At 47.1% G+C, this 25,913-nt stretch overlaps 12 protein-coding genes across 12 annotated transcripts; 7 read left to right on the plus strand and 5 right to left on the minus strand.

The window, feature by feature from the left end:
• Positions 1-89: 89 nt before the first annotated feature.
• FMAN_14416 (putative maltose permease (MalP)) lies at positions 90-1,848 on the plus strand (the record flags this gene model as incomplete). The annotated part of the gene is made up of 4 exons (XM_041825107.1): positions 90-322; positions 378-1,408; positions 1,458-1,710; positions 1,764-1,848. 4 exons carry the CDS (start codon positions 90-92, stop codon positions 1,846-1,848), a joined length of 1,602 nt encoding a protein of 533 aa, XP_041690521.1.
• Positions 1,849-3,273: 1,425 nt separating this feature from the next.
• Positions 3,274-4,905, plus strand: FMAN_14417 (uncharacterized protein; the record flags this gene model as incomplete). The annotated part of the gene is made up of 2 exons (XM_041825108.1): positions 3,274-4,259; positions 4,311-4,905. 2 exons carry the CDS (start codon positions 3,274-3,276, stop codon positions 4,903-4,905), a joined length of 1,581 nt encoding a protein of 526 aa, XP_041690522.1.
• Positions 4,906-6,583: 1,678 nt separating this feature from the next.
• On the minus strand, positions 6,584-7,601 carry FMAN_14418 (uncharacterized protein; the record flags this gene model as incomplete). Its single annotated transcript, XM_041825109.1, has 3 exons — positions 6,584-6,722; positions 6,778-6,852; positions 6,913-7,601. 3 exons carry the CDS (start codon positions 7,599-7,601, stop codon positions 6,584-6,586), a joined length of 903 nt encoding a protein of 300 aa, XP_041690523.1.
• Positions 7,602-8,188: 587 nt separating this feature from the next.
• Positions 8,189-9,524, minus strand: FMAN_14419 (uncharacterized protein; the record flags this gene model as incomplete). The annotated part of the gene is made up of 2 exons (XM_041825110.1): positions 8,189-9,304; positions 9,459-9,524. The coding sequence occupies 2 exons, from the start codon at positions 9,522-9,524 to the stop codon at positions 8,189-8,191; spliced, it is 1,182 nt and encodes a 393-aa protein (XP_041690524.1).
• A 641-nt stretch (positions 9,525-10,165) lies between these two features.
• Positions 10,166-12,592, minus strand: FMAN_14420 (uncharacterized protein; the record flags this gene model as incomplete). The annotated part of the gene is made up of 4 exons (XM_041825112.1): positions 10,166-11,425; positions 11,475-11,937; positions 11,992-12,185; positions 12,254-12,592. 4 exons carry the CDS (start codon positions 12,590-12,592, stop codon positions 10,166-10,168), a joined length of 2,256 nt encoding a protein of 751 aa, XP_041690525.1.
• A 1,406-nt stretch (positions 12,593-13,998) lies between these two features.
• On the plus strand, positions 13,999-16,495 carry FMAN_14421 (uncharacterized protein; the record flags this gene model as incomplete). Its single annotated transcript, XM_041825113.1, has 4 exons — positions 13,999-14,514; positions 14,571-14,711; positions 14,769-15,099; positions 15,162-16,495. The coding sequence occupies 4 exons, from the start codon at positions 13,999-14,001 to the stop codon at positions 16,493-16,495; spliced, it is 2,322 nt and encodes a 773-aa protein (XP_041690526.1).
• Positions 16,496-17,067: 572 nt separating this feature from the next.
• On the plus strand, positions 17,068-17,796 carry FMAN_16247 (uncharacterized protein; the record flags this gene model as incomplete). The annotated part of the gene is made up of 1 exon (XM_041825114.1): positions 17,068-17,796. One exon carries the CDS (start codon positions 17,068-17,070, stop codon positions 17,794-17,796), a length of 729 nt encoding a protein of 242 aa, XP_041690527.1.
• A 57-nt stretch (positions 17,797-17,853) lies between these two features.
• FMAN_16248 (uncharacterized protein) lies at positions 17,854-18,366 on the plus strand (the record flags this gene model as incomplete). Its single annotated transcript, XM_041825115.1, has 1 exon — positions 17,854-18,366. The coding sequence occupies one exon, from the start codon at positions 17,854-17,856 to the stop codon at positions 18,364-18,366; it is 513 nt and encodes a 170-aa protein (XP_041690528.1).
• Positions 18,367-18,962: 596 nt separating this feature from the next.
• FMAN_14422 (uncharacterized protein) lies at positions 18,963-20,690 on the minus strand (the record flags this gene model as incomplete). Its single annotated transcript, XM_041825116.1, has 3 exons — positions 18,963-20,415; positions 20,499-20,543; positions 20,614-20,690. 3 exons carry the CDS (start codon positions 20,688-20,690, stop codon positions 18,963-18,965), a joined length of 1,575 nt encoding a protein of 524 aa, XP_041690529.1.
• A 1,305-nt stretch (positions 20,691-21,995) lies between these two features.
• FMAN_14423 (uncharacterized protein) lies at positions 21,996-22,469 on the plus strand (the record flags this gene model as incomplete). Its single annotated transcript, XM_041825117.1, has 1 exon — positions 21,996-22,469. The coding sequence occupies one exon, from the start codon at positions 21,996-21,998 to the stop codon at positions 22,467-22,469; it is 474 nt and encodes a 157-aa protein (XP_041690530.1).
• A 590-nt stretch (positions 22,470-23,059) lies between these two features.
• On the minus strand, positions 23,060-24,502 carry FMAN_14424 (putative glutathione reductase (NADPH); the record flags this gene model as incomplete). The annotated part of the gene is made up of 2 exons (XM_041825118.1): positions 23,060-24,305; positions 24,354-24,502. The coding sequence occupies 2 exons, from the start codon at positions 24,500-24,502 to the stop codon at positions 23,060-23,062; spliced, it is 1,395 nt and encodes a 464-aa protein (XP_041690531.1).
• A 684-nt stretch (positions 24,503-25,186) lies between these two features.
• On the plus strand, positions 25,187-25,864 carry FMAN_14425 (uncharacterized protein; the record flags this gene model as incomplete). The annotated part of the gene is made up of 2 exons (XM_041825119.1): positions 25,187-25,256; positions 25,359-25,864. 2 exons carry the CDS (start codon positions 25,187-25,189, stop codon positions 25,862-25,864), a joined length of 576 nt encoding a protein of 191 aa, XP_041690532.1.
• Between the last annotated feature and the right edge of the window lie 49 nt (positions 25,865-25,913).

Raw genomic sequence — 25,913 nt, forward strand, 5'->3', positions numbered from 1 at the left:
ATCAGACGAGAATACTTAAAGGCATGCGCCCGACAGCCTGTTGATCTACATCACTCATCCATCTTCTCCTATCATCAACAATAGTTAACATGTCTTCCATCAAGTCCAAACACGAAGTGGATGCCTCCAAGCTCGACGACGATGTTGCGGGATTCCACGTCGAGCAAGCCATGAAAGCATCTGAAGTCAAAGTCCAAGCAGGGCAGCTTTCTTCGGGATACGAATCCCTGAGCTTGTGGGAAACCGTCAAGGTCTTCAAAGTTGCTACGGCGTATTGCTTCGCTGCTGCATTCAGCGCTGCTACCGATGGATATCAGATTGGGTACGTTTCTCTCATCTCTCTAAATACCTTCGCGTGTCGTACTAATCCGAGCCAGTATCAACGGCAGTATCATCGCCAACAAGGGCTTCGTCCATCAATTTGCGACTGCGACCAATGCCGACGGAGACGAATACCTCATTGCTCCTATCCTAGCCGGCTGGAGTTCCATCATGTCTGTCGGCCAGATCATCGGCATGTTGACGATCCCCTTTCTGTCCGACAGATACGGTCGCAAGACTGCCATGTGGACCTATTGGACTATTCTTGTCAGCAGTGTCCTATGCGAGACCCTAGCCAGGATTTGGCCCGTTTGGCTCGCTGCTAAGCTCCTAGCGGGTGTCGGAGTTGGCTGTCTTCAATCGACTCTGCCAGTCTATATCTCGGAGTGTGCGCCTACCCGTATCCGCGGAGGCCTTCTCATGTGCTACAGTCTCTGGTGGACAATCGGATCTTTCTTCGCCTATATCGCCTTGCAGCTTCTCAACCGAAAGAACCCCAACATTTGGCTCACCCCAATTTACACCCAGTGGGCTCAGATTGGTATCATGTGTCTCATTTACGTTTTCCTCCCAGAGTCACCTGCCTGGTGCGTCAGTCGCGGTAACGCAGATCGTGCAAAGAAGCAGTTGCTGAGGCTCAACCGTGGCGTTGTCGACTATGACGAAGAGCGTCAGTACCAGATAATCGTCCAGACCTTTGAGCATGAGAGGGAGGTCGCGGCCCAGCAGAAGAAGGAGCACTGGTATGCCATCTTTCGTGGAATCGATGGCCTCCGAACTGTCATCTCGCTGTGGCCGAACCTGACCCAGCAATTCATTGGTCTAACACTTTTTGCGACCTTCGGAACCTACTTCTTCCAGCAAGCCGGCCTGGCTGACCCCTTTACGATTAAATGCATTACGTCTTCTATCAACATCACAACGCTGTTGATCGTCGTTTTGGTAGCCGATAAGATTGGACGACGTCGTATCTCATGCTACGCCACGACGCTTTCATGGACATCCTGTGTGGTCATTGGGATCCTTGGTCTGATCCCTAGGACAACGGCGACTTCGAACATCTTTGTGCTGTTCGTATGCCTCTGGAGTAAGTCTCTTCCACTATCCGGTCGTGCCATGATACTAAAAGTCTTCAGATGTTGGAATGATCTCTAACGGTGCTGCTGGTTGGGGCTTCATAGCTGAGATCTCCTCTCTGCGTCTTCGCCCGTATACCGCTGGGTTTGGAGCTGCCTGCACTTGTGTTGCTGGAGTTATTATGAACGTACTCACTCCTTATATGGTCAATGCTAACAAGTGGAACTGGGGTTTCAAGACTGGCTGGTTCTACGCTGGTGTCGGACTGCCTTTCCTTATTGGCACATGGCTTCTACTGCCGGATACATCGGGGTAAGCAGCAGAACATCAAACAGTATACTACACTATGTACTAACATCTTCTAGACGCACTGCGGCCGAGGTCGATGAACTTTTCGAGAGGAAGATCAAGCCTTGGAGGTTCAGCAAGACTAAAACCACGGCAGCTTAATGGCAGAACAAGGAACTGTTTGTTTTGGTCAAAGTTTGACTTGTCTAAAACTGAGAGTGCTTGGCTTGGGCAGCGTTCACGTCTGCTTTTGGCCATTCGTGTATTGGCCCCAAGTAGCCATTGGAGAAGGATAGGTTCGGGGACGTCCAATGTTAGCAATATGAATTTGATTGCATCGCTATTTTCGGCTATTATTGAGCTACACTGCAACTCCAAAGCAAACTGTGATCAAGAAGAAAGAGCTATGGTTCCCACGCGCTCTAGGGCAAGGTAAAGACAATATATGGGGTTTAGAGGCTGCCAGTATAAATCTATTGCATAATAAACCTTCTGAGAATCGGACTGCGAGGCGATTTATGAGCGGGGCTGGCCATAAGCGCATTAAGACAGCATCTGTTATCTAGGGCGATAATTAATGATTGACAAGGCAGTTTTATCCTACACTGTTGAGGTACCGTCATAGTCCATATTGATTGACAGTTAAAGCTTATAACATCTCAACGAGACATACCAAGCCAACACACTGAAAAATACGAATTAACTTCGCGTCTTTAAAGGCAATGTGTCCATATTTAGAAATTCTTTAGGTGTCATCTCGGCGTTTCCTATTGCGTTCAGATACGAGATACTATGCAATCGTGACTGGCATAGGTTAAGAAATCAGCCTCATTTTCAGTGCATATCTTATCCAGACAATGTACACCGTATTCTTAGGTCTCTTTCAGTTCGCTTAGAATTGAGTTTTAACGGTTCTGTCAAAGCTCTACAGTTAAACTCTATTTATTAGCTTTACGCCGTAGCAATTGGTCAGGCATAATAAGCCAACCACGCTTTTCGGTGTGGACCTGAAGAAAGAAGCACTCTGAAGAGATGCATTTGAGTCTAGTGTAGTTCCAATAAACACGGAAACCACATTCCTAATATCAACCTTATAATTTGTTTTCAGAAGAACAGTCCATGTTTCATTAAGTGATCAATATGTAAAATAGCACAGCGGGCACTTTTCGGCGTCTTTAATTAGGGTAAAGAATGCAATATTATTCATATAAAAGACATTGTGAGGAGGGACCAACCACGAGCAGTCTGTGCCGCTCTGAGTACATCTGTTTCGTCCCACTTCGAGTCATTAGTTAGACCGACCCTTGTTAGTATTTGACTTCCAACGCACGAATTCTAAGACATGACGTAATAAAGTCGCCAAAACCCTGGTATTTCATAATGGGATTTAAATGATGGCATTTGATCTTCCTTGTTGTTGTTCTTCCGACCGAAGAGCATGCTTTCCGGTTTCCACCTTTATCCTTCTCTAACACCAAGTCCAGTTATGTATATTTATTACTTTCAGCGTAGTGCAGTAAGCTCTTAGCCACAATCTAGTTCATTACTTGGACATATCTTCTAACATTAAAGGTCAAAGTTTCCATTATGAAGAGAAGGACCAAAGTACGACATATTCGCCCCGAGCCCTTCATGGATCAACAGCATCCTCAAGGGCAACAACCCAAAGAATGCTTCGAAGTACAAGACGAAAAGCGCCTCCAAATGCAATCAGTTTCAAAGAACCAATTCAATACAAAAGATTTGGAGTTCGGTAATCAAGTCTTCGAGGAACGCTCTGAAGGCGATATGGCGACCATTTTTTGCAGCCAAGAAAGACAAATTGAAAGTCTTCAAGAAACCGTTAGTAATCTAATTAGTCAGAATAAGCTACTGATGTCTAGGTATTACGATAGGATGGACGAATCAGTCTCTCTACGATCAAACGTCTTAACTTCAAATCATGATTTACAGAACGCTCTTTATGACACGAAGGCTATGGCGTATGCTGTCAATGAGCTTCAAAGTCAGGTTTTGCATCTGAAGCAGCCAAAGATATCAATGACCACGCCCAGATCAACCATAGTAAACAAATTACTGAACCCGCCGCTTTCAACTGCCAAAGACTCCCGTCCTCCCATGCCTATTCAAATTCAAATGGCTAAGGATCTCAAAGGGGCCCTCGATAGGGCGATGAGTGCTAATGAAGCTCTTTATATCTACACCAAATTCGAAGACTGGCTTGGTACCGAAGCTCTGCAGTCGGTGATACTCGTCACCTGCTGTGTGTGCCAGAAAGTCAGGTTCAGGCAAGCTGTTGGCTTCTCTAAGCCTAGGCCCCTGAACGAATTTATCGAGAGAGACCTCAGGTTGGGATGCGAGAATCCCGTCTGTTCAGTTTGTTTTCTCAAATCAATTTTCTCGTCTTTAGCACGATTGAGAGAGACTTGGTGGAAAGTTCGAGGCTTAGAGATATGCTTGCCATGTCCTTGTGGCTGCTCCCCGGCAGGAGTTCACATAAATGATCGCAGCTCTTTATTGCAGGTATTACAGTACCTAGGGAATGAAAAAGCTGAGTTCTCAGTGATCAGAATGTAAGATGCAGTCAATAGTCTAGAAACAACAAAACAACTAATCGTCGACAGTTATGACACGATTCTGCAGCTAATGCAAACCCTTTATTTTGTCGAGCCCCGACTCACACCAAAAGCCAGAAAGGTGGCAGCACGCCTGCATTTCAAGATGATGAAAAATGGCTTGATGCATTCGCCCTTTGACCAGAGATATAGACGCCCAACTCGAAGCGAGGTCGGATCACCGTTGAAAGCAGACTTCAACCATGTTGGACTATATAACATCGACGAAGGTCGGAAAACATTACAGGTCCCTATCTTCACACAATTGCTCCGGACTGAGAAGACTCCCATTGACTGCGTCATCTGTGCTGAATCTATCCATAACGTCTCCTATGATGCTGTCGATGAATGGATAGAAGTCTGTGTTGAATTCGATGGTGATTGGGTATGGAAGATCTCACGATTCCCCAAGATATTGCGAGCAAGGTGCAAACATGCAATCGATTTCTGCACGTCTTGCTTACAAAAACATATTGGATCCCAGTTGGAACAGCTAGGCAAGAGCGCCTGCGACAACATCCGTTGTCCGTCTCAAACATGCCAACGGTTGCTCACCTACGAAGAAGTACAACTATATGCACAGCACGAGACATTTGCCAGGTGAGCTTTCTTCCATATCTATACAGCATGTTTACTAATATCATGACGATACAATAACTATTTGCAACTCAAAGCGTTGCACCGCGCTCTACCTTTCCCATAGCGCTTAGCCGAGAACTGCTTTAGTGGTTAGATGCATAAATTGATCTTGGATAGCTATATTTTGTGCGCCCAATATGGATTCCAACTGTATTTCACTCATCAAAAGCTGTCAATTTATTAGTTTATACGTGTGTGAGGCGCGTGATGTGAGCCATCAGCTGTGGGGTCTTAGTTTCAAATTACATACACATAAGATAGGAGAATCTTGGATGTATTACACCGGACATATCTATCTGGATGCTCAAGAATTCTGGCACTTTGTCGATATGCCAAGTCGCTACTATTACAGAGTCTATATCAATGTTACCGTCGTTCTCTACCTTACGCCTCAGCCTATTGGAACCCCATTGAAGCGAACAGAGATTATTTATGAAAGGAGGTTCAGGAGGCTACGCTCGGGATATATACTCTAGCCGGCGAGTCTCGCCTCATTTCACGACAGATAACTCCACAAGGTCAAACCTCTATGGAACGTCTCCAGGCAGCCACATAGAACAATTTGGGACAGAAGTTCATGCAAGTGACCGACATGATATAACATATTTCACGCTGCGGTGCGCGGTGAGCTCATCACAAAAGATCAGCTTGCCACAAGATACCATCTAAGCTACGTTCAGCGAGAGGGTGTAGTTCCGAACGCGGAAGTGTCTTCGACACACTGTAGCCGAGAGTGACCACCACATCCAGCTAGCCACAGCCTAAATTTCCAGGACACCCGTTACAGGTTGGATCACTGTATGTAGATAGTCTCTTTAAGTGATCAGCTCGCCACTTCACGTTGTCGCCTGGGATGTGCATAGAATAGTTGAAGGAATATCAGCGAGCCACGAAACATGACCAACTCGTCTTCAGTAGATGCCAACCAGCGCGCAGGACCATAATCCAGTCACAGCCATCAACCGGCCACCGGCTCAACTCGAGTGATGACAGTGTATGATGTTGACTGCTCTTAACTCTTGAACATCTCATTCGAAGCCGTGATATTGCAGGCTCGGTTATTCTCTATCGAGGCCTGAGATAAAAGGCACAAAAGCGCTCTATGAGATCTTAGAAGAACTTGTCATCTGTATAAGTCCCATAACACCACCTGGATATATCTTCTATCTTCTCTATCACTCACCTATATCTTTCAGCTCAATCCCCTAACACTATCCAGATACTCAAGTCTTAAACTACACTTTCCAAATCAGTCAAAATGGTCGTCATAAGGGTAACAAGATCTTCATCCCCGCTGACCAACTCATCACTACCGAGGTCAGGGTAGAGTGGTCTAAGAACTGGACCGATCACTCGGAGGCTGCCAGTACAAATCTGTCGCTTAATAGCCCTTCTTAGATCCGGACTATAAGGGGATTTATAGGCCAGGCTGGCTATAAGTAGATTAAGATAGTGGCTAGTACTTAGGGGTAAGAATTAATAATTAATAAAGTAGGTTTATTTAATATTATTTAAAGTAATATATTAATCTATATTTGGAGATTTATTAAGAATTACTTAAGCGTTTTCTGTTTATATTAAAATAGTATTATATTTAACACAGTTTCTAGCTAAATCAATAGAGACTCTATAAATATTAATACTTAAGTACTAATAGCTCCAGTGCTATTTACAAATGAGGATAAACCGTAAGCCTTCTCCTCGCTGCGAGTAGTCCTCATAGCGGGCAAGAAGAAGGCGGGATGGACAATCGTCAAAGCGACACTAGCTAGCGCAACCATTCTGTTATTGACATCAGCCGTTAGTTTCTCAAGTGTTCTAATGATCGAGAACTCACAAGCCATCTAGAACGAGAAACTCCATCTCGTTCCGCATCAACTCGTTTCCCCAGCCGCCGGCCATCTCAGGTAGCCTACAATCGACTCGTAATTAGTATTCCTCTCATGGACAGGATGAGGTAAACATCACATACCTGTATATGCATCGAATAAGTACAACCAGGTATGCGAACCCCACGGCGCACATAAAGACCTGTGTGGTTTGGTAAAATTTACCAACTGCAGGCTTGTGCCTATGCTGCCATCGGCGTGCGGCATAGATCGAGGCTAAAATACCGCAAATAACCATCGTAACGACTTGAAAGGCAATACCGGCAATCATAACATTGTTCCCGATGTCCAGTAAGTGCTGGTTTTCCGAGCCAGCAGAGCCTGCAATCCCTCCTCCTGCAGCTTGCAACAAGATCGACCCAATATCGCAGCCTATAAAAATCCATGTGTACAGCTGAGGTTTCAGGAAAGAGTATTCCGGGTTGTTGCACCGGATGAAATGCTTCATAGTTAAATAAATGCCAGCTGCAATGAATGATGGAGCGATAATAAGGCAGATGATCTGCATCCTGAAACCTGAGCTCGACCAAGGATTCTGATGCATCATTAACCTCCCCACATACCCAACTGCCTCCAAAACGCATCCGAAAAAGATGGCAAACGAATAGGAGTACACCCGTTTCCAGGTACCAAACACTAGCTGTATGATGGCGCAAAGGATGAATACAGTAAGTAGGGTGGCATTTGCGCCCAGGACTGGTGCGTAGCCGTACGTTGTTGCTTCGACTGGGCATGTTGGGCCGAGTTCCGTGCAATGTGCTGTGCTCGACATCTTCGAAATTACTATATATCGATGTTCGTGCGTGGTCTTTGAGGTTCTTGGTGTTTCGATCGTAGGCAGATGATGATTTGAAGTTATATGTTAGGGCGGTGGACTGTGTGGAAGAAGGGATAAGCAGGAGAGGAAAGCTACTTAAGGATTTAAAGGGGCGGAAGAGGGCTCTCATCTCTCAAGGCATGGTCAGGCTCTCTTAAACGGATTTCAGTTCTGTATTATGTTCTACTTGCGCGGTGGAACAATTTAACGGCCATGACAGGATGGTTAAGCTTGCATTAACGCTAGCCCTCGGCGAAGGGGATCCTTGCTTGAGAGTTGGCGCTAACCAACAAGGGCAAAACACCTCGCAAAAACTCGCATAAGAACCCACAATCTAGACTAGCCATCTCGCACCGCAACTTGTTGCTGCCTCGGTTTGCCTCGGGTACTTTGTACATCAGGGGTGGTATACGAATGACTGATGCCGTCATCGATCCATATCATCGCATCTTTACATTGGAACGTTAAGATTGCGCTTCGTGTTTACCTGCAAATCTTGCTAGCAATGCTAATTCTTCATTTAGATCATACATTTGGGCCACTTAAGGATTTCCACCAAGTTGCACGAGTTGGAGGGGCCACGAAATCCACGGTCTCCAATACTCTCCTAGTAGGTCATCACTTACAGACACAATATCCTTTCCCCATCCTTCCATCGCCCAACAATCTTGTAGGGTGTGCATCAAAGCTCCGAAGAAAGAAAACAGCACAATTGCTGCCGGCTGGCGTTGTCTGAGGAGTACAAAATAGTGTTCAGGTGTGTACAATATAAATACGACAGGCCCGGTAACTCTATTGTGACTCGTCCACTCGCTTGTCGTTTCGAGCTCGGTATTCTTAGTCTCAAATAGGTTGGTGAAAGCATAACATTTGCGAAGAATCACGAGAGTCTCGTCATATGTTGCTTTATCATTGTTGTCCTCCCATATCTTTGCTAGTGAAACAAAATGCTTATCTTGCTCACACAGCACCTTTTTTGAGTCAAGACTTTCCCAGCAACCGCCGAACCTTCTAAGAACCTTGAAGGTGTCGCTCTCGATGGCGGATTTGACGCTTTGGAAGATGGAAGTGATGCCTCGAGTCAAGGGAATCCAATCTGCACCCAATACACGAGTCCTTCGATCTTCAATGGTGGTGTCATTATCACGTCCAAACCGGCCCATTATAGAAAACACATAAAGTAGGTTCAGCAAAGACCATAGGAATATTCCACAATCTTTTCCGATATCGTTATTGCACTGAGTGATAGCAGATTGAAAGCCTTGAAGGGATCTAGTATGGTGTGACGCAGCAATAACTATGTGTTCAGACTGCTCTGCTGGGTTGAGGTATGCGACATGTAAAGCAGCGAGACTAAGAACTTGTTGGAGAACAAATGGATGTTGAAGGGCAACGGTCGTGGCTGTATTATGCCAGAAGTTGCATATCTCTGGGCCTTTTGCTATGTTCAGACTCGTCGATGTGATCCAGTGGCGGAGTAGTCTCATATCTTGAAGGTCAAAGAGAACTCCGGATGCGGCGTTGGCTGATGACGCCCTCTCTGGTAATAAAGCCGGGCGGTCCGGTAGTGATGGTATCTCATCGATGACATTCGGCGGGTACTGACAGACCTGATTTCGGCGAGAGCAAGCCCTACATCTCGGTTTATCCTCGCTGCACTGTTGTCAGGAAGACAAGCAAGGATATTAGCTGCATGATTCTCAACGTGGAAATATCCGATTCTAGCTGTGGATACCGAGCCTTGAACAAAGGGATGGAGTTGTGACTACTGGGATTCTACACAAGGACGATCGAACAGGCAAGAATGCTTACCTTGACTCGGCGTTTTTTGCAGTTGAAACAACCAGTCCTGACTTTTCTGTGTGATGTCGGTGCCATCGGATAACAAATACGTCATCAGCTGCCAATCGCACAGGCCTGCTACAGAGTCGCCTGGAATTGGAGGCGTTTCTCGTCTTAGATGCGTGGGTAACGGGCTTTTGGCACCAGAACAACTGAGCAAGAGGATGGAACTTCGTACGTTCGTTCCGAGGATTTGGATGTCGTAAAGTTTTAAATGAGCGGTCCGAAGGTGGCAGAATTGTGGACCCAGAACCGAACCTGAGACCGAGGCAGGGTGAGCAACCGATTGGTTCTAGCAAGATTGATAGGAGTAAGGTAAGTTGTAAGCGAGAATATCCAGCCTTTATGCTAGTTATTTTAGTTCCTTAATTAATACACTTTTTCTAAATTCAAGTGCAAACGCATGTACATTATTTACATAAAACTAGCAGTTGAGAGAATGGCATTTAGTCTACTCAAGGTCGTGATGCATGTCTTTGACGCTCAGTCCACAATTTGGCGGGCAAAGTGGGCCTTGTTTTCCAAGCGCTAATCGTTAGAAATTACCTGATACGGTATTAGTATACGACATGCAAAGCCTGAGATAAAGAAATGGATCAGTGTGATCATCCGTTAAGAAAAGGCCAGTGATTTGAGCTAGAGAGGAAATATGTACATTAATGACGCCACAAACTGAATTAATAACCAATACCACCCGCTTTATCCAACGTCTCCTTACACATGCGCAGAAATACAGCTCCCAGTTCCTTGCGGTGTAGAGGAATTAGACTGAAGAAAAGAGAAGCTGTGACACGGAACAGAGTCTTGCGATGTAGCCTCACAGAATAATTGTTCTTGAGGAAGTCGAAAAATTGCTCCTGCAGCTCGTTCAGCAACTCAGTATCCGCCTCATCCAACAGCGGCTTATCATCCTCTAGGGCTCCCGTGAGGTCATAGTTATTAGCGCTCATGAAGAGGATGTAGTCATACCCGCACAGCGACTGTAACACCTTTCCGAGATCGTAGTTGATGTCGCCCTCGGGAGTGAGATAGTTCTCCAGCTGGCACCTCACATCAATGAAGCTGACAGTTCTCTCATCATCTGAAATGATGGCGTTGCTAAACACGGGATCACCGTGGATGACGTTTGCGTGAACGCCCTTCTCCTCTGCCTCATATGTGTCGAGAAACTCATCTAGGCGCGCAAATAGCGAGGCAGCTAATGGACCCAGCGCATCGTAGCGATCGCGGTGCTGGAAATACCTACTGCGCAGCTTGGTACCGTAGTTGGCGTAGATGTTGATGGGGTGATCACCAGGCGCCTTTGGTGCAAATTTAGCCTCAAGCGCCTCGGGGACGTCCATGACCGGCTGTGAAGTGGTATTTGGTGCAGTGTGAATAGTGTGAAGGGTCTCCAGGAATTTTGTCAGCCGGCCTTTGGTGATTGAGCGCCCGACGAGGAGATGTGAGAATGTGCGGCCACGACGATTCTCCATGGTGATGCTATAGGTTGAAGTGGCGGGGATGTAATCCACGCTATAAACAGAAGGGAAGATACGAGACAGTGTAGGCGGCATGTGAGCGTAGAAATACAGCTCACCGAGAATAGCCTCAGATTTGCTCGACTTAATGACCTTGTCCCTAATGATCTGGACAGTGTTGAAGTCGCGCGCGGCAATCATGCCAGCCTTCTTGACATCCTCGGCCGAACTCCTACGTACTTGGCCGAGACGAGGTGTGACTTCAGGCTCGTCGAGGATCCACCCGAGTTCACGCGCGGTGTCGAGATTGGCGTTGACAGCCAAGTCATCAACGTAGACGTCGGCATAGGGCTTGCCGAAGTTGATCTCGTGGTAGGGGATCTCGTAGTCTGAGAGCTGTTTGAAGGTGACGAGACCGACGTCAGCGAGGACTCTGCCGGGGTTGCCGGAATGAGTCTTCATCCTGCGAGCTGTTTGCTGGGAGTATGTCAGTATATAACTTGGAGAATAGGTCTGATGTACTTACGATGATGATGTAGTGACCAGCCTTGTACAGCTGCTGCACAAGACGAATATTCTTAGAGATAGGTGGACAGGTTGAGTAATCACCCGAAACAGCGGGGACTCCCACGAGGGTCATGTCCAAGTCGAAGCAGAACCTGCGCTTCTTCAACGTGGCAGGCATGCTATGGTTGTCTTTCTTAAGAGCAGCGAGAAGCTCCTGCAGCTGCTCTGGGGTGCCAACGACAGCAAAGTCCTTCTTCAGGAGAGGCAAGCCGATGAAGGGAACACCGCTCTGGACCATCATGGAGATGACTTGTGAGGTGTAGTACTCGCCGACTTCAGCACCGTCGGGATGTTTCACGTCGAGGTTCTCAGCGGCCCAGGTCTTGAGGTCGGCGGCGGAGGGGAAGACGTAAGCTCCTGTGTTGGCTTTGTTGCTGATTGCTTTCTTCTCTTGGATGTCGACAATCCGCTCTGCGCCGGGTCTGGACATAGAAGTCAGCATGGGAGGCAAGGTAGGAATTGGACTGGCAACTTACGATTCGTTTTCTGTCTGGATGTAAGAGAAGATGGGCTTGTCGCCCTGGTCGATGAAGTAGAAGCAGCCACCATGGCCGCTGGGTAGCTTCCGCACAGATGACAAGATGTCATTCCAATAAATTGTATCGCAATCAAGAGATACAGTTCGGTATCGCAGGTGCTCTTTGGTCATGCTCTGGGTGACCATGTATAGCTGAGGCGGGGCGGGCAGTGTTAGACCATGGTTATATAGGCAAAGGTGATGATTGGTGATGCACTTACAGTCTCACTAGCACCCTTCGTCTGATGTCTCAGCAGTAGAAGCTTCATATTGACCTTCGGAAAGTTCTTGCTAACAAGCTGACCGATTCTGAACTCATGGTCAATCTGCTCATTGACAGCAATCCATAGAGTGTCTTTGGGGCGGAGGCTGAGGTTTTCGATCAACCATAGGAGCATCGGCTGCCCAACAATGTTGATGAGGGGCTTTGGGAACCGATATCCCTCCTTGGCAAAACGGGAACCGATACCGCCAATGGGGATGATGACATTGACTGGCTCATAGTCATTTGTGTGGCCGTTGATGCCATTGGTAACAGCGTTATCATGAATGTGAGGCATGATGAAGTATGTAAAACTACCGCTGAGTTTAGATAATGAAGGAACTGATCGATGCGAATCTCGTGGTGATCAATCACTTTAAATCGTCTTTCACCAGGACAGCCTTTGAGCGGGAGTAGTTAGTCTCTTTACCTTCATACTTCCTACCAGAAACCCATCCCCCCAAGCGCACTTGTCGATGTTCGAGAGGCACGCCACTCGCTCCAGACTCACCTCCATCAACCGCCCAGATCAGTTAACAAAACCATATGGCTATAGCTCTCGACCGAAACCGGGTTCGGCGCGAGCCAGAAAACGTTCTCGACGGGATGCACAAGGTTTGGCGTTAGTTCCACCACAAAAGCGGAAATCTAGTCAAGGAATGTTATTTTGATCGTAGGAGGAAAGATGGACGGGTAGGTATCGCGACGGAAGGCTTTCCGGACCCTTGTTAAGCGAATGGAAAGTAAATTAACGGTCTGGAAGGTCGATAGCTACCATGGCGATCTCGTATCCGTCAGAATGGTTGTTGAGGTATTGGACTGGCATGCTGGCCGCCGCATCTGGACTAGAGTGATATTTTTACAGTGTGTGATTGACTAGAGGGGCTGCTGTAGAAGAGATGAGACAGTCGCAGGGCCCTGATTCAGACGAGACACATCACCAAGCAACGACAGTGCAATCGAAGAGTGGTTGCAGTTCCTGATTATTGCTGTGAATTGTGTGCACCCATAAATGCTTGCGCTGCTATAGCAATTGTTTTGAGTGAAGCGCCCCTGTCACTGCACGCTTTCCACGATGTCCGTATTGGGCCTGATCGCTAAAGCGGCGCGCCACAAAGGTACACTAACTAACTCAACTAACAAAGCTTGCACCAGTCGAAATACATGGGAATGATGGAATGATCCAGACATGTCATACCGCAATCTGGATCTGCCCTGGAATATCTGAATGCAGATCCCAACACAGCTTCTCACACAATACCCTTGTTCAGACACCAATATCCCTCTGGACCCTTGGCCGCAAACAGGGGCAAAAAGAAAAACAAGCTTTCAGCCCCCGGGTCCCGGCAACGGAAACCCCATTTCTCGGTGACACCTTTCAGCCCTAAACCTCAGACCCTCTAGAATCCCGTTTGGAGCGCCCACTACCGAATACAGCATGCCTCAGGGTCCCTGTTCCTGGTTAGCGGCCAGCCGCGATTCGCCAGGTGAGGAATGTGGCGTCTTGTTGAGTTATGTGAACGGCCGCGAGCTGATATCTGTGGCGTGGTTCTCGACGCAGGAACAGCATGAAGCGTCGTATCGTTACGGTTGCAGAGGCACAAGCTAATCGCTCAAGTAATACTAAACTTCACCACGCACTTCGCTTTTTGTTCTGTTCTTCTCAATCTACTCTTCGAAAAGTAGACGCCGCAGAAACAAATCATGTCTGCAACACGGTTTCTTCGAAAGCTATCGCTGCGCAACAGCAGCCCCCAACGAGCAGCGTACATCGCGGCGCTGGGGCTCGTCGGTATCCAAGTCGGCATCGGCGTTATCATGAAGACTGCGCAGAGCGGGGGTTCATATGCATTTTCACCATCGGGATCCATCACCATCTCCGAGTTTCTCAAATTGATCCTCTCTTCGATATTCTTCTACCGCGAGTGTAAGACCAGGGCGCAGACGGGTGTTGGGCCGTCGACGCGAGGTTCGGATACGGCGTATGCGTCGCTGCCGGATGATCATCGCGACTTGGAGATTCAGGATAAAGACGGCGATGCGTCGTCGCTTACTGCGATGGACTCGGACGATGAGGGATCAAGAGATTCAGGGTCTTCATCGGCGGCGCTGCCTTTTGGTCTCCGGACATTTTGGGGATATATTCGTGGTGAGGTGAGGAATGATGTGCGGTTCGGGTTTTACAACTTGGCGCTCATTTACATTCTCATCAACAACTCGGTCAGTAATTCCTTTTCCCTTGTACCTTTCAGCAGGGGCTAATGATGATTGATCAGCTCTTCTTGAGTTATAAAATGGCAGATCCAGGCACGATCCAATTGACAAAAAGCGGCGTCACGCTCATCACAGCCCTGGTCATGATTGCGACACTCAATCAGCAGGTGTCCAAGACGCAATGGATGGCAATCGCCATGCAGGTACGGCTCAACCCCCAAACATCTCGAGAACGAATGCCTAACAAATGACCCCTGCAGCTCAGTGGCCTGATCGTCACGCAATATCAGCCTGGCAAGGGCGCCCTCTATCCTCTCGACACATATGCCCTTCTTCTTTTCCAGGTCTTTCTCAGCGCTTCATCCGGCGTGTACAACCAAGTTCTTCTCAAAGCAGATGATTCCAGCCTACACGCTAACAACATGATCCTGTACGCATCTGGCACAATCGTCAACTTTGTCTGCCATATCACCATCAAATGCGTAAGCTCCAACGAGCCGGGGTTCTTTGAGGGATACGGAAGCATCCATGCCATTCTGGTCATTATGAGCAATGTCTTCATCGGCCTTGCAATCACTGCCGTGTATAAGTGTAAGTCCAGGTCTCCCTCTTCCTCCTGCAACCCTAGGCTGACCAACGTTTCTCCATGGCAGATGCCGACGCGCTGGTCAAATGTTTCGCGACAGCCTTTTCGACCGGAATATTGCTCTACCTAGCACCTCTGATCTCAGATACTTCCCTCAGCTTTCTCGTTATTCCAGGCACATTTATCATCTTTGTCGCTACCTGGCTCTACATGGAGAATCCCGCTCCTAAGCCTACTACTACCAAATCTGATTCCGATCCCAAGACAGGTTTCTTCTCCAAACTTGGCGCCATTGTTCAGAACAAGAGGATATTGTTTATCTTCATCAACACTCTCATTACGGTCATGGCGGTTATGGCTTTGGCTATGTACCAAGTAGCCATGCCTACCAAGTCTATTTCCACTACACCAACTGATGCAAGCACGTTGGCGGTGGCAACAACACAAGATGTCGATGCTCCAAAGATCGTCACATCTCCTTTCAAAAACACCATGGCCTTCATCAGATGGAACTCTGTTCATCCTGAGCGCATCCCAACGTTGATGAAGTACAAGCCCTTCTTCCGCGACATTCACATCTCAATGCCCGATATGATGAAAGCCGAAGGACGCAAGCCGGAGTATCACAACATCACTCATGATCAAAGCACCCTCACCTTTCACATTTACCAGCAGGTCGCCGATACAATGCAGTTGATCCTCGACGAGGATCCAGAGATTGACGGCCTCTTGTACTACCACTTCGACGCCTGGATCGATCCTCTGGCCTGGGGCGGTATTGATCGCAACAAGATCTACTTCCCCATGACATGGCCTGAGATGAAGCCTGTAGGACCCCAGTTCTCCTGCATGAATGACACCAAGGGCTATGACTGGGGTGGATGGGGCGGTCCTCACTACCATCTCAAAGCGCAACTTGCCAGCGCCCAGCTGGATCATCTGGACCTAGGCTTCAAAATTGATATCAATGAGTTTTGTGTCGGCTGGAGCGACATCTACTTCATCCCTCGCAAATTCTTCAAGGACTACATCATCGCAGCACCAATCTTCAAGTCCTTCGACGTCTTCCACGAAGTCGGCATCCCAACGATGCTGCACATCATCGAGCAAAGCCATCGCGAGTCGCCGTACGTGCCCGCGATGGAATTGTTCTCAGACTGCTGGGGCTACTGCTGCAAGGACAACCCCAGCATCTACGATGTCACCACGTATCGGTGCGGGCATCGTCTTGATTACCGTAATGAACAGGTGACCGGGGCTTTTTACGAGAAGCTCGATGCAGAAGCCAAGTTTCTTGGACAGCCTATGAATGGGTCACATGTTGCGAATCTTACTGAGATGTTTCCGCCAATAAAGGAGGAGGATAAAGCGAAATTGCCAGCGCGGAGGGGGAAGAGGTAGTTGGCCAATAGATAGTTAGATGAGACTGTACTGTTAAAAGCGCGATAGCCAATCAATTTTGTTATTGGAAGATATGCCTTGGTACTAAGCACATTGAAATTCTGATGAAGGTAAACAAAGTTGTTGGGCGAGTAGAGTTTGGGTCTCACGTACGAGCTTCTAATCACGCGTCCACACATTAGTGCTATGTCATGAACTTCAAAGCATGTTTCAGGAGGACAAAGTTGCTATGAAGATACTCTTTATCCATCTTCTCTAGGTCCAGTCTGCCTGCCTTGTTTTCACAACTAACCCTATCACAGAGTCCAAGATTGAAGGTTTTCAGTCGTGTGTGTTCAGTGCGCCGTATGTGTTTTTTTGGTGTTCTTTACCTTTATGGCCTTGAGGCTGAAGCCTCTTTTGACCCCTCAACCCTATCACAGATCAAGAAGTACTAACACCGCTTACCCCTCATCAACAGCTGTGCCAACCTTCTTCCTTCATCCCGTTCAACCGGCGTGTTTATTCCCTCTCATCGTCCTGCCCCTATACGCAAACATACCGATCCTCTAACCGACCTCATGGAAACCATCATGGAGACTCCTTGCTCGCGGTCAGGCGATTCCATTGAGAACTCACACCTTGACATCATTACAATTCCATACCGTGGATACTCCTTATTTACAGCATCTCCGTATCTTGTCATGTCTTCTATGATAGACTCGAACCAATATCGCGAGGAATGTTCTCGCTATGACTCGAGGTATCTCAACACAACTTCGCCCCCATGGATCTCGTTATCAAAAGATATGCAAGCTTCGATCAAAAAGGAGTTCGAGTACATGTTCTTCGAGGGAACAGCTTTATATCTGCACTCGGTAGATGACTACGTCGCTGGATGGTATGCAACTTGGGAACTTCCAGTCGCCAGATATCGTCAACCGGCACAGGTCAATATTGATCAAGACGAAATATTCAAATTCTTTAATAAGGAGATTGCGATATATATTGATACAGCTACTGTTGAGGAAATGGACTTGGGCTACCTGGGTCGATACTTATACCGTGCAGGGCTGCACTTGTATCAAGGACGTCCGCCATTCCAACGTGGAGGCTTCTTTGCAAAGCCCATTCGAATTTCCAAGAAACTCACTGGATATTTAAATGCTCTGCCATCATTCCACAGAGATCTGACAGATACCCTTTCTGTGCATCTTCACGATCTTGCGCAATTTGAACAAGGCGGAGAACACTCAACGATTACTCCACAGCCAGTCAACCCATCAGTGCAATCTTTCAGGGAGCATGGATATCTAATGTGACCGCTCTTCCGTGCAATCTATATGGTTGTGGACAACCAGAGTCTAGCGGGCTACACCATGACCCCCTATGCATTTGAACGGGAAAATGAAGATTGGATGGCGCTTCGGAGCCAGTTTCGCGCCAACCAAGTCTCGAGCCGTACTGTTCTACTAGTCAAAACGGGGGACGATTCCCACCTTTCCTCCCCGATTAGCTTCCTGCCCCTCTTCGAAGCTGGTCTGACGCTCAACGTCAACCGTGAAGATTACCAGGATGAAGAGGAACCGAAGGTCGTCCGGGTCAAGATAGATGATGCCATTTCGTTTATCTGGGATCTCCTTACGAGGGAGATGAATTGCAACAAAGCGATTATTAACTTGGCTGAGACTCTGAGACAAGAACAGGATGTATACTGTCAAGCTTGGGTCAGCAAGGTTGTGGAGCATGCCCAGGAAGTCGGGATTGATGTTAATGGCTATTCTTGGCAAGCTATTCGGCGTGCTCTGGCAAGGATGAATAGTGAAGTATTCGATGAAGACCAGATTAACCCACATTGGGAGACGTTGATTTGGTGGAAGTGCACTGGGTAATAAATCGGGGGTAAGGAGAGGAAGCTATATGTTCCAAGAGCGTGCTGTTTGATACTCAGGATAAGCATTAGTAGACTATACAACCAACTTAGTCAACAGCCTCATTTGCATATACATACTATAAGCTTCCAAACGATAAACTATTTAAGAAGTATTATTTTCGTCTCACATGGCTATCTATTTAGCGATGCCGCAACGATGCTACCGTGATGCCACTGGTGCAGTTACGGCTACCTTATCATTGTCCCGCGAGCCCCGAAACACCACACATCGAGTGCAATCCTTCAGCTATCAATCATAAATATAACCCATCATCAAAACTCATCCAAAGAAATCAAAATCACATCTAAGACTTAGACTATAACGTAGACCATAACTCTCGCCAACATACCATGGCGCTCCTATCATGGTGTCAAGTCGTGTGGCATACCTGCATCTTGGTCTGTCGACTCCTTCTGCTAGTTCCAGCAGAAAACATCATCGTCGGTGGCGAGAGAGCTGGTGGCCATCTTGCAATCAAAATTCGATCAGGCTTTGACCTGTATGGCTCGGGGTTCATCTAATCAGATATCCACTTCCTCCTATGTGCATTTCTATCATGGCCAAGTGAGGTTTGCTTTTCGGGGTTCCAAGGTACCATCAGCAGAAGACTGCATGCATTCCACAGCAATCACACCCTTCTTCAAGTTCACTCTCAAACTCGGCAACTTCACCCGACACTCTGCCGGAACGAATTCTAGTCCACTACAGCTCTGTTCCTCGATGCTCACTATCCACTCGGCAACCTTTGCCGCCTGCAAACTGTGCCAGATTCCATTGGTGCAAGGCCATTCCCGGAGTATAGCGATAGCCTCCCTGCGCACGAAGAAGTTCCGGCATCTAGTAGCTGTAAAGAACAACGCCATGATCAGTCCCATGCCATATTGCAATCTCGGGCCATCCAAGTCCCGAAGTTCCTGGTCCTTCTGGAGTACATATCGCGCAAAATGGGTGATCCTTTGGAATTGCGCTGTGAAATCGTCAAAGACGGATTCTGTGTCAGACATGCTCGTAGCAATCAGAATTTCGCACTTCCAGGCACATATTCGAACTTGGAGGATGCCAAGATGCTCTCTGTCAGTAATCTTTCGGCATGCTTCGAGAAACATAACTTCATATGCCTTGCCCCATTGATCCATTAATCTCTGGAGGTGCTGTTTCTGTTGTGCAAGAAAGTCCTGAGATGCTGGATCATTTTCGCAGCGGAAAGATATCTTGGAATGTCGAAGAATGGAAACAGCAAGTTTAGTCACTGCTGTGAAAGCTTCGTTGAAGGTAGTGAACTGATCCGGCAGATCCGATACGGTTTCCTCAGGATTCAGGTCATTCGGATGCTGCTCCAACATGGGGCTCATAGCGAGAAATGACAATATTTGCAGCTCGAGGCGACGCAAAGTTAGCCCCACGTCGATATCAATATCAGCAAGGCTATCGGTCGCTTCCCGCCTCTCGTCTTCACTGAGAAGTTTCAAGATATTGAATCCGTTATATACCTGGTGTGTCGCTGTCTCCCAGTCCCCATGGAAACTCTCAAAGCATGAAAAGAGTAGACTCGCTACGAGCGCAAGCCTCATCTGAGGTTGTCCACTAGACAGATCATTGCGTAGCGATCGAATGGCTTGCCTCTGTTGTATCAAAGCAAAGCTATAATGCTCATCGTTTAGATTAACCGTATGAGAACTAGAGGATAATGCAGATTTGTATAGAGCACTGAGTGCCAAAACTGCATGTTTTATCCCTGGGTTGTGATGGCATTGTTGTGGTATGAGCCGAGTCCAAAAGGGAGCTTCATGATAACCACTCAAATCGAAGGCCAGCTTCTCTTGAAATACTTTAAAATACCGGGCTTCTACCTCGTCGCAGCAAGGAGAATCTGAAGGGTTAGATATAAGCTGCACTGGACGTCGAGGTTGAATAGGAATGAGGTCCCTGCTGCCATCCTTGACTTTGGATGCCGTTTCTTTGGGTCGAGGGAGCTGGTACTCGCAGAATGCTCCGTATTCTTCACATCTATAGAGTAAGCGTAAGAAGTTGGCCAGTTAAGCACACTTTAGAGCTTGTCACTTCAAGAAAGTCACTCCCCGATTACCTACCGATCACATTTTGGCTTTGTCTCATCGCATTTGACACGCCGACTCCTAATATAGGGATTAGCGCTTTGAATAAAGTCCCCGGTTCGCCTAGCCGGGAAATGGGAGGAGGCCTTACTTGCAAGCCGTACAACCCGTACGAGCTTTTGGTCTGCTCGCGCGCCGTTTCTTTTTATTGCGCACAGCGCCTTCCATTAGGGTAACAGCAGTCAGGTGCTTAAAAGCGCTGAAAAGTACTAGCTTAGCCTAGTCTTGCCGCCTCTGCTTCTCCTTAAGCTGTGAGAGGGGGTCAAGGGCTGTTGAAGCTTCAATTATTTCTTGGCCTGATTATGAATGTCGTGAATTCAGCGGAAAGGGCGAGAAATGATAAGTATTGGTTTATTGCATAAATAGCCTATTGCAGCCTAAGGCACCTAGAAGTTTTAAAATTTCCTCTATATTTACTACAAAATAATTAATAACTATACTATTTAAATAGAAATATAATTAAATAAAACCTTTATTAAAATTAATATCTTAAAGGACTTAAGGATTACTATACTTTAAATATCTTTAAACTTAAAATACTTCTAATAGCTAGGAAGAAGTAAGGCTAGAGTGTGGCCTTTTTTATTATTTATAATAGCAAAAAGGCAGTAAAGCTTAGGCACCTAAAAGCCTATACCACTATACTGAATCCAGCTGTAATAGTGGAGGCAGTGTAATCCTTCTGTTGCACTATATTCGCCTGGATATCAGTAGTTCGGGACATGCCATCGCAAATTGCCTAACGCTAAGGTCTAGAACACCATAAGAAAGTAGTATCGGCAATAGCTGTAATAAATAAAGTCAATTGCAGCGCTGCACTGGAATTCACTTGCCTTATTAATTAAGGGTATATAATAGCATACAAAACATACAGTTAAGATTTATATGCTATCCAGCTCGGCAACCTGAGATACGTACCGTCTACTCAGAATGGTAGTCTCAGGTCTTTCTCAAATGAACACCACTTGCTCTCTACTGCAGATGCCAAGTGGTTCTTTCCACCAGATACATAGATCTGACTCTGTCTCTAATAGCGAGGTACGTTTGGTTCTACATCGGGTCATGCCGCTAATGCGCAGGGCTTGGGCAAGGCTGAGTTGAAGCTAATTGTTGACTCAGGCTCCGAATTCCCGGTTTGACGGCTTATACCATTGCAAAAATGGAAGTAACCTTATTGATCTTTAGCCTTGGCAAGGAGCTTTCCGCCATTCAAGTTCTGTAACTATTCAGATAAGCACTAGATTTATTAACTTGCGCTACTAACCGTCGCTACAGATTTAAGTCAATATGTCTTTTCACAAGAGGCTCGGGTAATTCCTAAATATCGATAATTTAACTTATTAAGTCTATACAAGCTACAGGTTTAAAAGGGACAAGAATTCCATATATGACATCTCATTTTTCAACTCTAGCATCATAACATCTCAAGCCTACAATACATCTAAAGCTCCCAATCTCTTCCAGCCCGCAAGAATGGCCAAGTTCAACAGCCCCTTTCATTCACTCGTCCAGGTCCTTGCAGCCTTACCATTCTTCTCAACCACGGCAGCCGCAACTGCGCCACTCAGCAACACGCAGCTGATCCCTGCCAATACCATCACTGCCTGCTACGACAGTGACGCCAACTCCTTGCTTCTCTATGCCTCCGGCACACATGTCGACATCACCAAAGACATTGCCTTTGTCCAAAAGCCCCTCGATGGCGGGCTTCTCTTCGACCTCCAAGGTCAAGTTGGTCCCGTCACCAATGGGCAGTCCTACTACGAAATTACGGACAATTTTGACATTGAGCTCCCCAGCATGGTCTATCCATCCGACACTGTGGTTGTCAACACTGAGAACCATAAACAATGGGTTGTTGATATTTTGTACAGCGACGACGGTTGCGCCAGTATGGGCTCTAGTCTTGGTAGCCACCAGCGAAAGGCTAGACGTCACTCAAACTAGCGACGGGGGGATGAAAACTACTTCATAGTTTAAAGTATTTTTATATTATTAGTTTTACATATAGGGTCATCAAGAAAGGAAATCAATTTCTGTCTCAGTCTCTTATAATATAAGTACAGTAATAGCAGTTGAGATTAATTGTGTGCATTAAAAACAGGCAGTAAATCCGATGGCCAACTGAAAGAGCGCGGACGACCTGGAGCGACTTCTCCAAGAGGCTACAGCATCTCACGGCAGGTAGTTAATCGCTGTAAATTCACTAGCCAATCGTCCTCGTATAAATCAGCCAATCACTCTCGTATAAACCCACCAATCGCTTCCGTATTCAAGGATTCGATAACGCTTGTCTAGATCAGGTCATGAGTCCTTAGCTATGTAAGGTGCATGACAGCGCTTACAGCGAACCTACCATCAAGGGAACACCAGCCAATGGAATATAATAAACAATTCCATATTCACTCACCCTTGATTATTGCCTTCACCAGTTGTTGATAGAGAATTGCTTATTTCAGATACTCATTCACGCCATGCAGTTTTTAGTCAATCCAACCTCGTTATATATTCACGGTGTATAATACTTAGATAGCTATCTAGTTGAGGGTAACCAGCTCCTCTGCACTCGTCGGATGAATCGCAACGCAGCTATCGAAATCCATCTTTGTAGCCCCCATCTTAATCGCTACCCCAAACCCTTGCAATATCTCCCCACTCCCCAAGCCAAAAATATGCAATCCCACGACCTTCTCGTCCTTCCCCTGGCAAATAAGCTTGTATCTGGAGGGCCCTTTATCCTCCATTATGGTATAATAGGTCGCCGTGAAGGAGGTCTTATAGATCTTGATGTTATCCCTCCCGTATTTCTTCTCAGCCTCTTGTTGCGTGAGGCCAATGGTGCCGACTTCAGGATGGGCAAAGACCACGGAGGGAATGAGGTTGTAGTCTAGCTTGCTGTTATGGAATTGTTCACCGCCGAAGAGGCGATCGCCAAGCTTGCGGCCCGCGGCAATTGCGACTGGAGTCAGCTCGATTTTGCCGACTACATCGCCGAGGGAATAGATAGTCTCCACGCTAGTGTTCTGGTACTCGTCTGTGATGATCTGACCCCTCTCATTCTGCTTGATACCCACGATATCCAGACCGAGACCCTCCACTTCTGGTGTTCGGCCGATGGCCCAAATTAGAGTATCCATGTCTTCGAGCTTGCCCTGACCAGTTGAGTCAGAATAGTGTAGAGTAAGCTTCCCTGTCTTTGTGATCCTCTCGACCTTGCTGTTCTTATGAATGTGTATGCCAACACGCTCGTACTCTGAGATAATTTCATCCTGAATCATCTCATCAAAGGTTCGTAGAAACTTGTCATGCCTAATGAAAAGATGCGTCTCTGTGCCTAAAGCATTAAGCATTCCTGCAAACTCCACAGCAATATAACCAGCCCCTACCAGGGCTACCTTCTTAGGCTGATGATCAAGCTCAAAGAAGCCATCGCTATCAATGCCGTGTTGGGCTCCAGGAACGCCTTGCGGTACTGTAGGATGTCCACCAGTCGCGATCAAGATCTTCTTTGCGTTGACGCTTATCTCGGTGCCATCATGAAGCTTTATCACGGACTCGTTCTTGCCTACAAGGCGTGCTCGGCCGTGCATATATTCGACGCCGTCCTTCTCGAGGTTGCGCTTGTGTATATCGTTCAGGTGCTTGATAATTGCATCTCGTTTGTTTTTGAAGCTTGCCCAATCGAAAGACGCCCTCTGTTCGACAGAAAAGCCATAGAAATTGGCGTCGCGCAAACCTTGTGCTAGGTTGGCCGCGTTCCAGGTGATCTTCTTGGGTATACATCTGCAACGGTCAGCAATTAGGCAGACTCTCAAGAAGCGGCAGAATTACCCCACGTTGACACAAGTTCCCCCTAATCGGTTTGCCTCTACTACAATAACCTTTGCACCGTACCGTCCACTTGCTCTCCTAGCGGAGGCAAGACCTCCACTGCCACCTCCAATTACCAAAAAGTCGCAATGCCTCGTTGTTGTCGCCATATCTACAGGTACGGCTGAAATATGATGGAAAATAGAAGGCTTTTACTGGTGCAGTCTTTGAAGTGGTATTCGTGATTGGGCGGGCGATAATGGTCATGAAGTAACGTAAGGCAGGGAAAGGCCGGATGTTGTGATGTGATTCTGAGCTATCACCTTGTATTAATTATGCATCACGACTGGTACCAGCCTGGGTGGCTTTGATGACAAGTGCATTTCGGGGACGAGTAGAGAGCTTTATAAGAAAGCATGTATCTATATACATCACGAATGCAACACTGCAGAGTGTTTCCTTTCGGAAATGCGGCAATTTGAGATCTTCAACGACTCACTGCGAAAGCCAAACACAACATATTCCCGCCTTTCTACGTGGCATCTCACATGTAAACATCAGTGAATTCCTCTGTAAAAGTGACGGAACAAACCCGCAGGTTCCTCGTTGGTTAATGCGCATGCTTATGCAGTTGTGTCTAGTGACAAATGATAAGCAGAGCTGACCAATGCTGACCAAATCTGACCCAGCGTCTGGCCGTGTTATCCGGGCTTGACTGCGTGCCAACAGAATTTGTCAACAAGCGAAAAGCTCATCTGATCAGAGAGTACATAATTCAACGTCTTGTCTATCAGTCTTAAAGAACTGCTCATTTCATTCTCCCAAGTCAGAACTTCACAACGAAGCATTTCACAATGGCCACTCAAACACCCGTTGAGGAATTTAATATCTTGCTCTCAGAGACCTCAGTTCTCTTTGTTGTTTGTAAGTCATCCTTCTGCTCGTCCCGCGCAACCTTCTGTTCCCTTGGCTCCGTAGTCCCACTATATATCACTCTCCCTTCCCGCTTAAGCTAAAGATTCTCAGTTTACCGCGGCCATTGGTGTCCCTTCTGTCGAGCCTATCTCCAGACCCTCCAAGGACTGTCCCCTTCCATATCCTCACTCGGCGGCAAAACCCTGATCGTGACCTCCGAACCGGCTTCTTTCCTCCCTGAAATGCGCAAGCTCACCGGTTATTCCGAGGACGCTATCGTTGATACTAAAAACACTCTCGTGGAATTGGTAAAAGAAAGGTATGAGCTGGAGATAGCGGTGAGCGAGAGGAAGGGCTACGAGCATGGGATGGCGCAGCCGGGTATTTTGGTCCTTCGAGGGGGCAAAGGAGGAGATGTGACGGGACAAGGAGGGGCAGTGTTGGAGAAGTGGGCGATTGTTCCAAGTGCGATGAATATTGGAGGGGCCAGTGATAGGCCGGACTTGGAGCAGGTTTGGGATAATGTTAAGGCAAAGATTGAGGGGAAAGGAGTCGTGCATAAGAGTTATAAAACGACAGGCCTGTTGGGGATGTTGTGGGGAAAGGTTTTTGGGTGATAATGTGAGTGGAAGAGGTAGAAGAGGCGGAGAGTAAATTAATGGGCAT

Source organism: Fusarium mangiferae (assembly GCF_900044065.1).
Source record: "Fusarium mangiferae strain MRC7560 genome assembly, contig: FMAN_scaffold020, whole genome shotgun sequence".
In the NCBI taxonomy this organism is placed as follows: domain Eukaryota; kingdom Fungi; phylum Ascomycota; class Sordariomycetes; order Hypocreales; family Nectriaceae; genus Fusarium; species Fusarium mangiferae.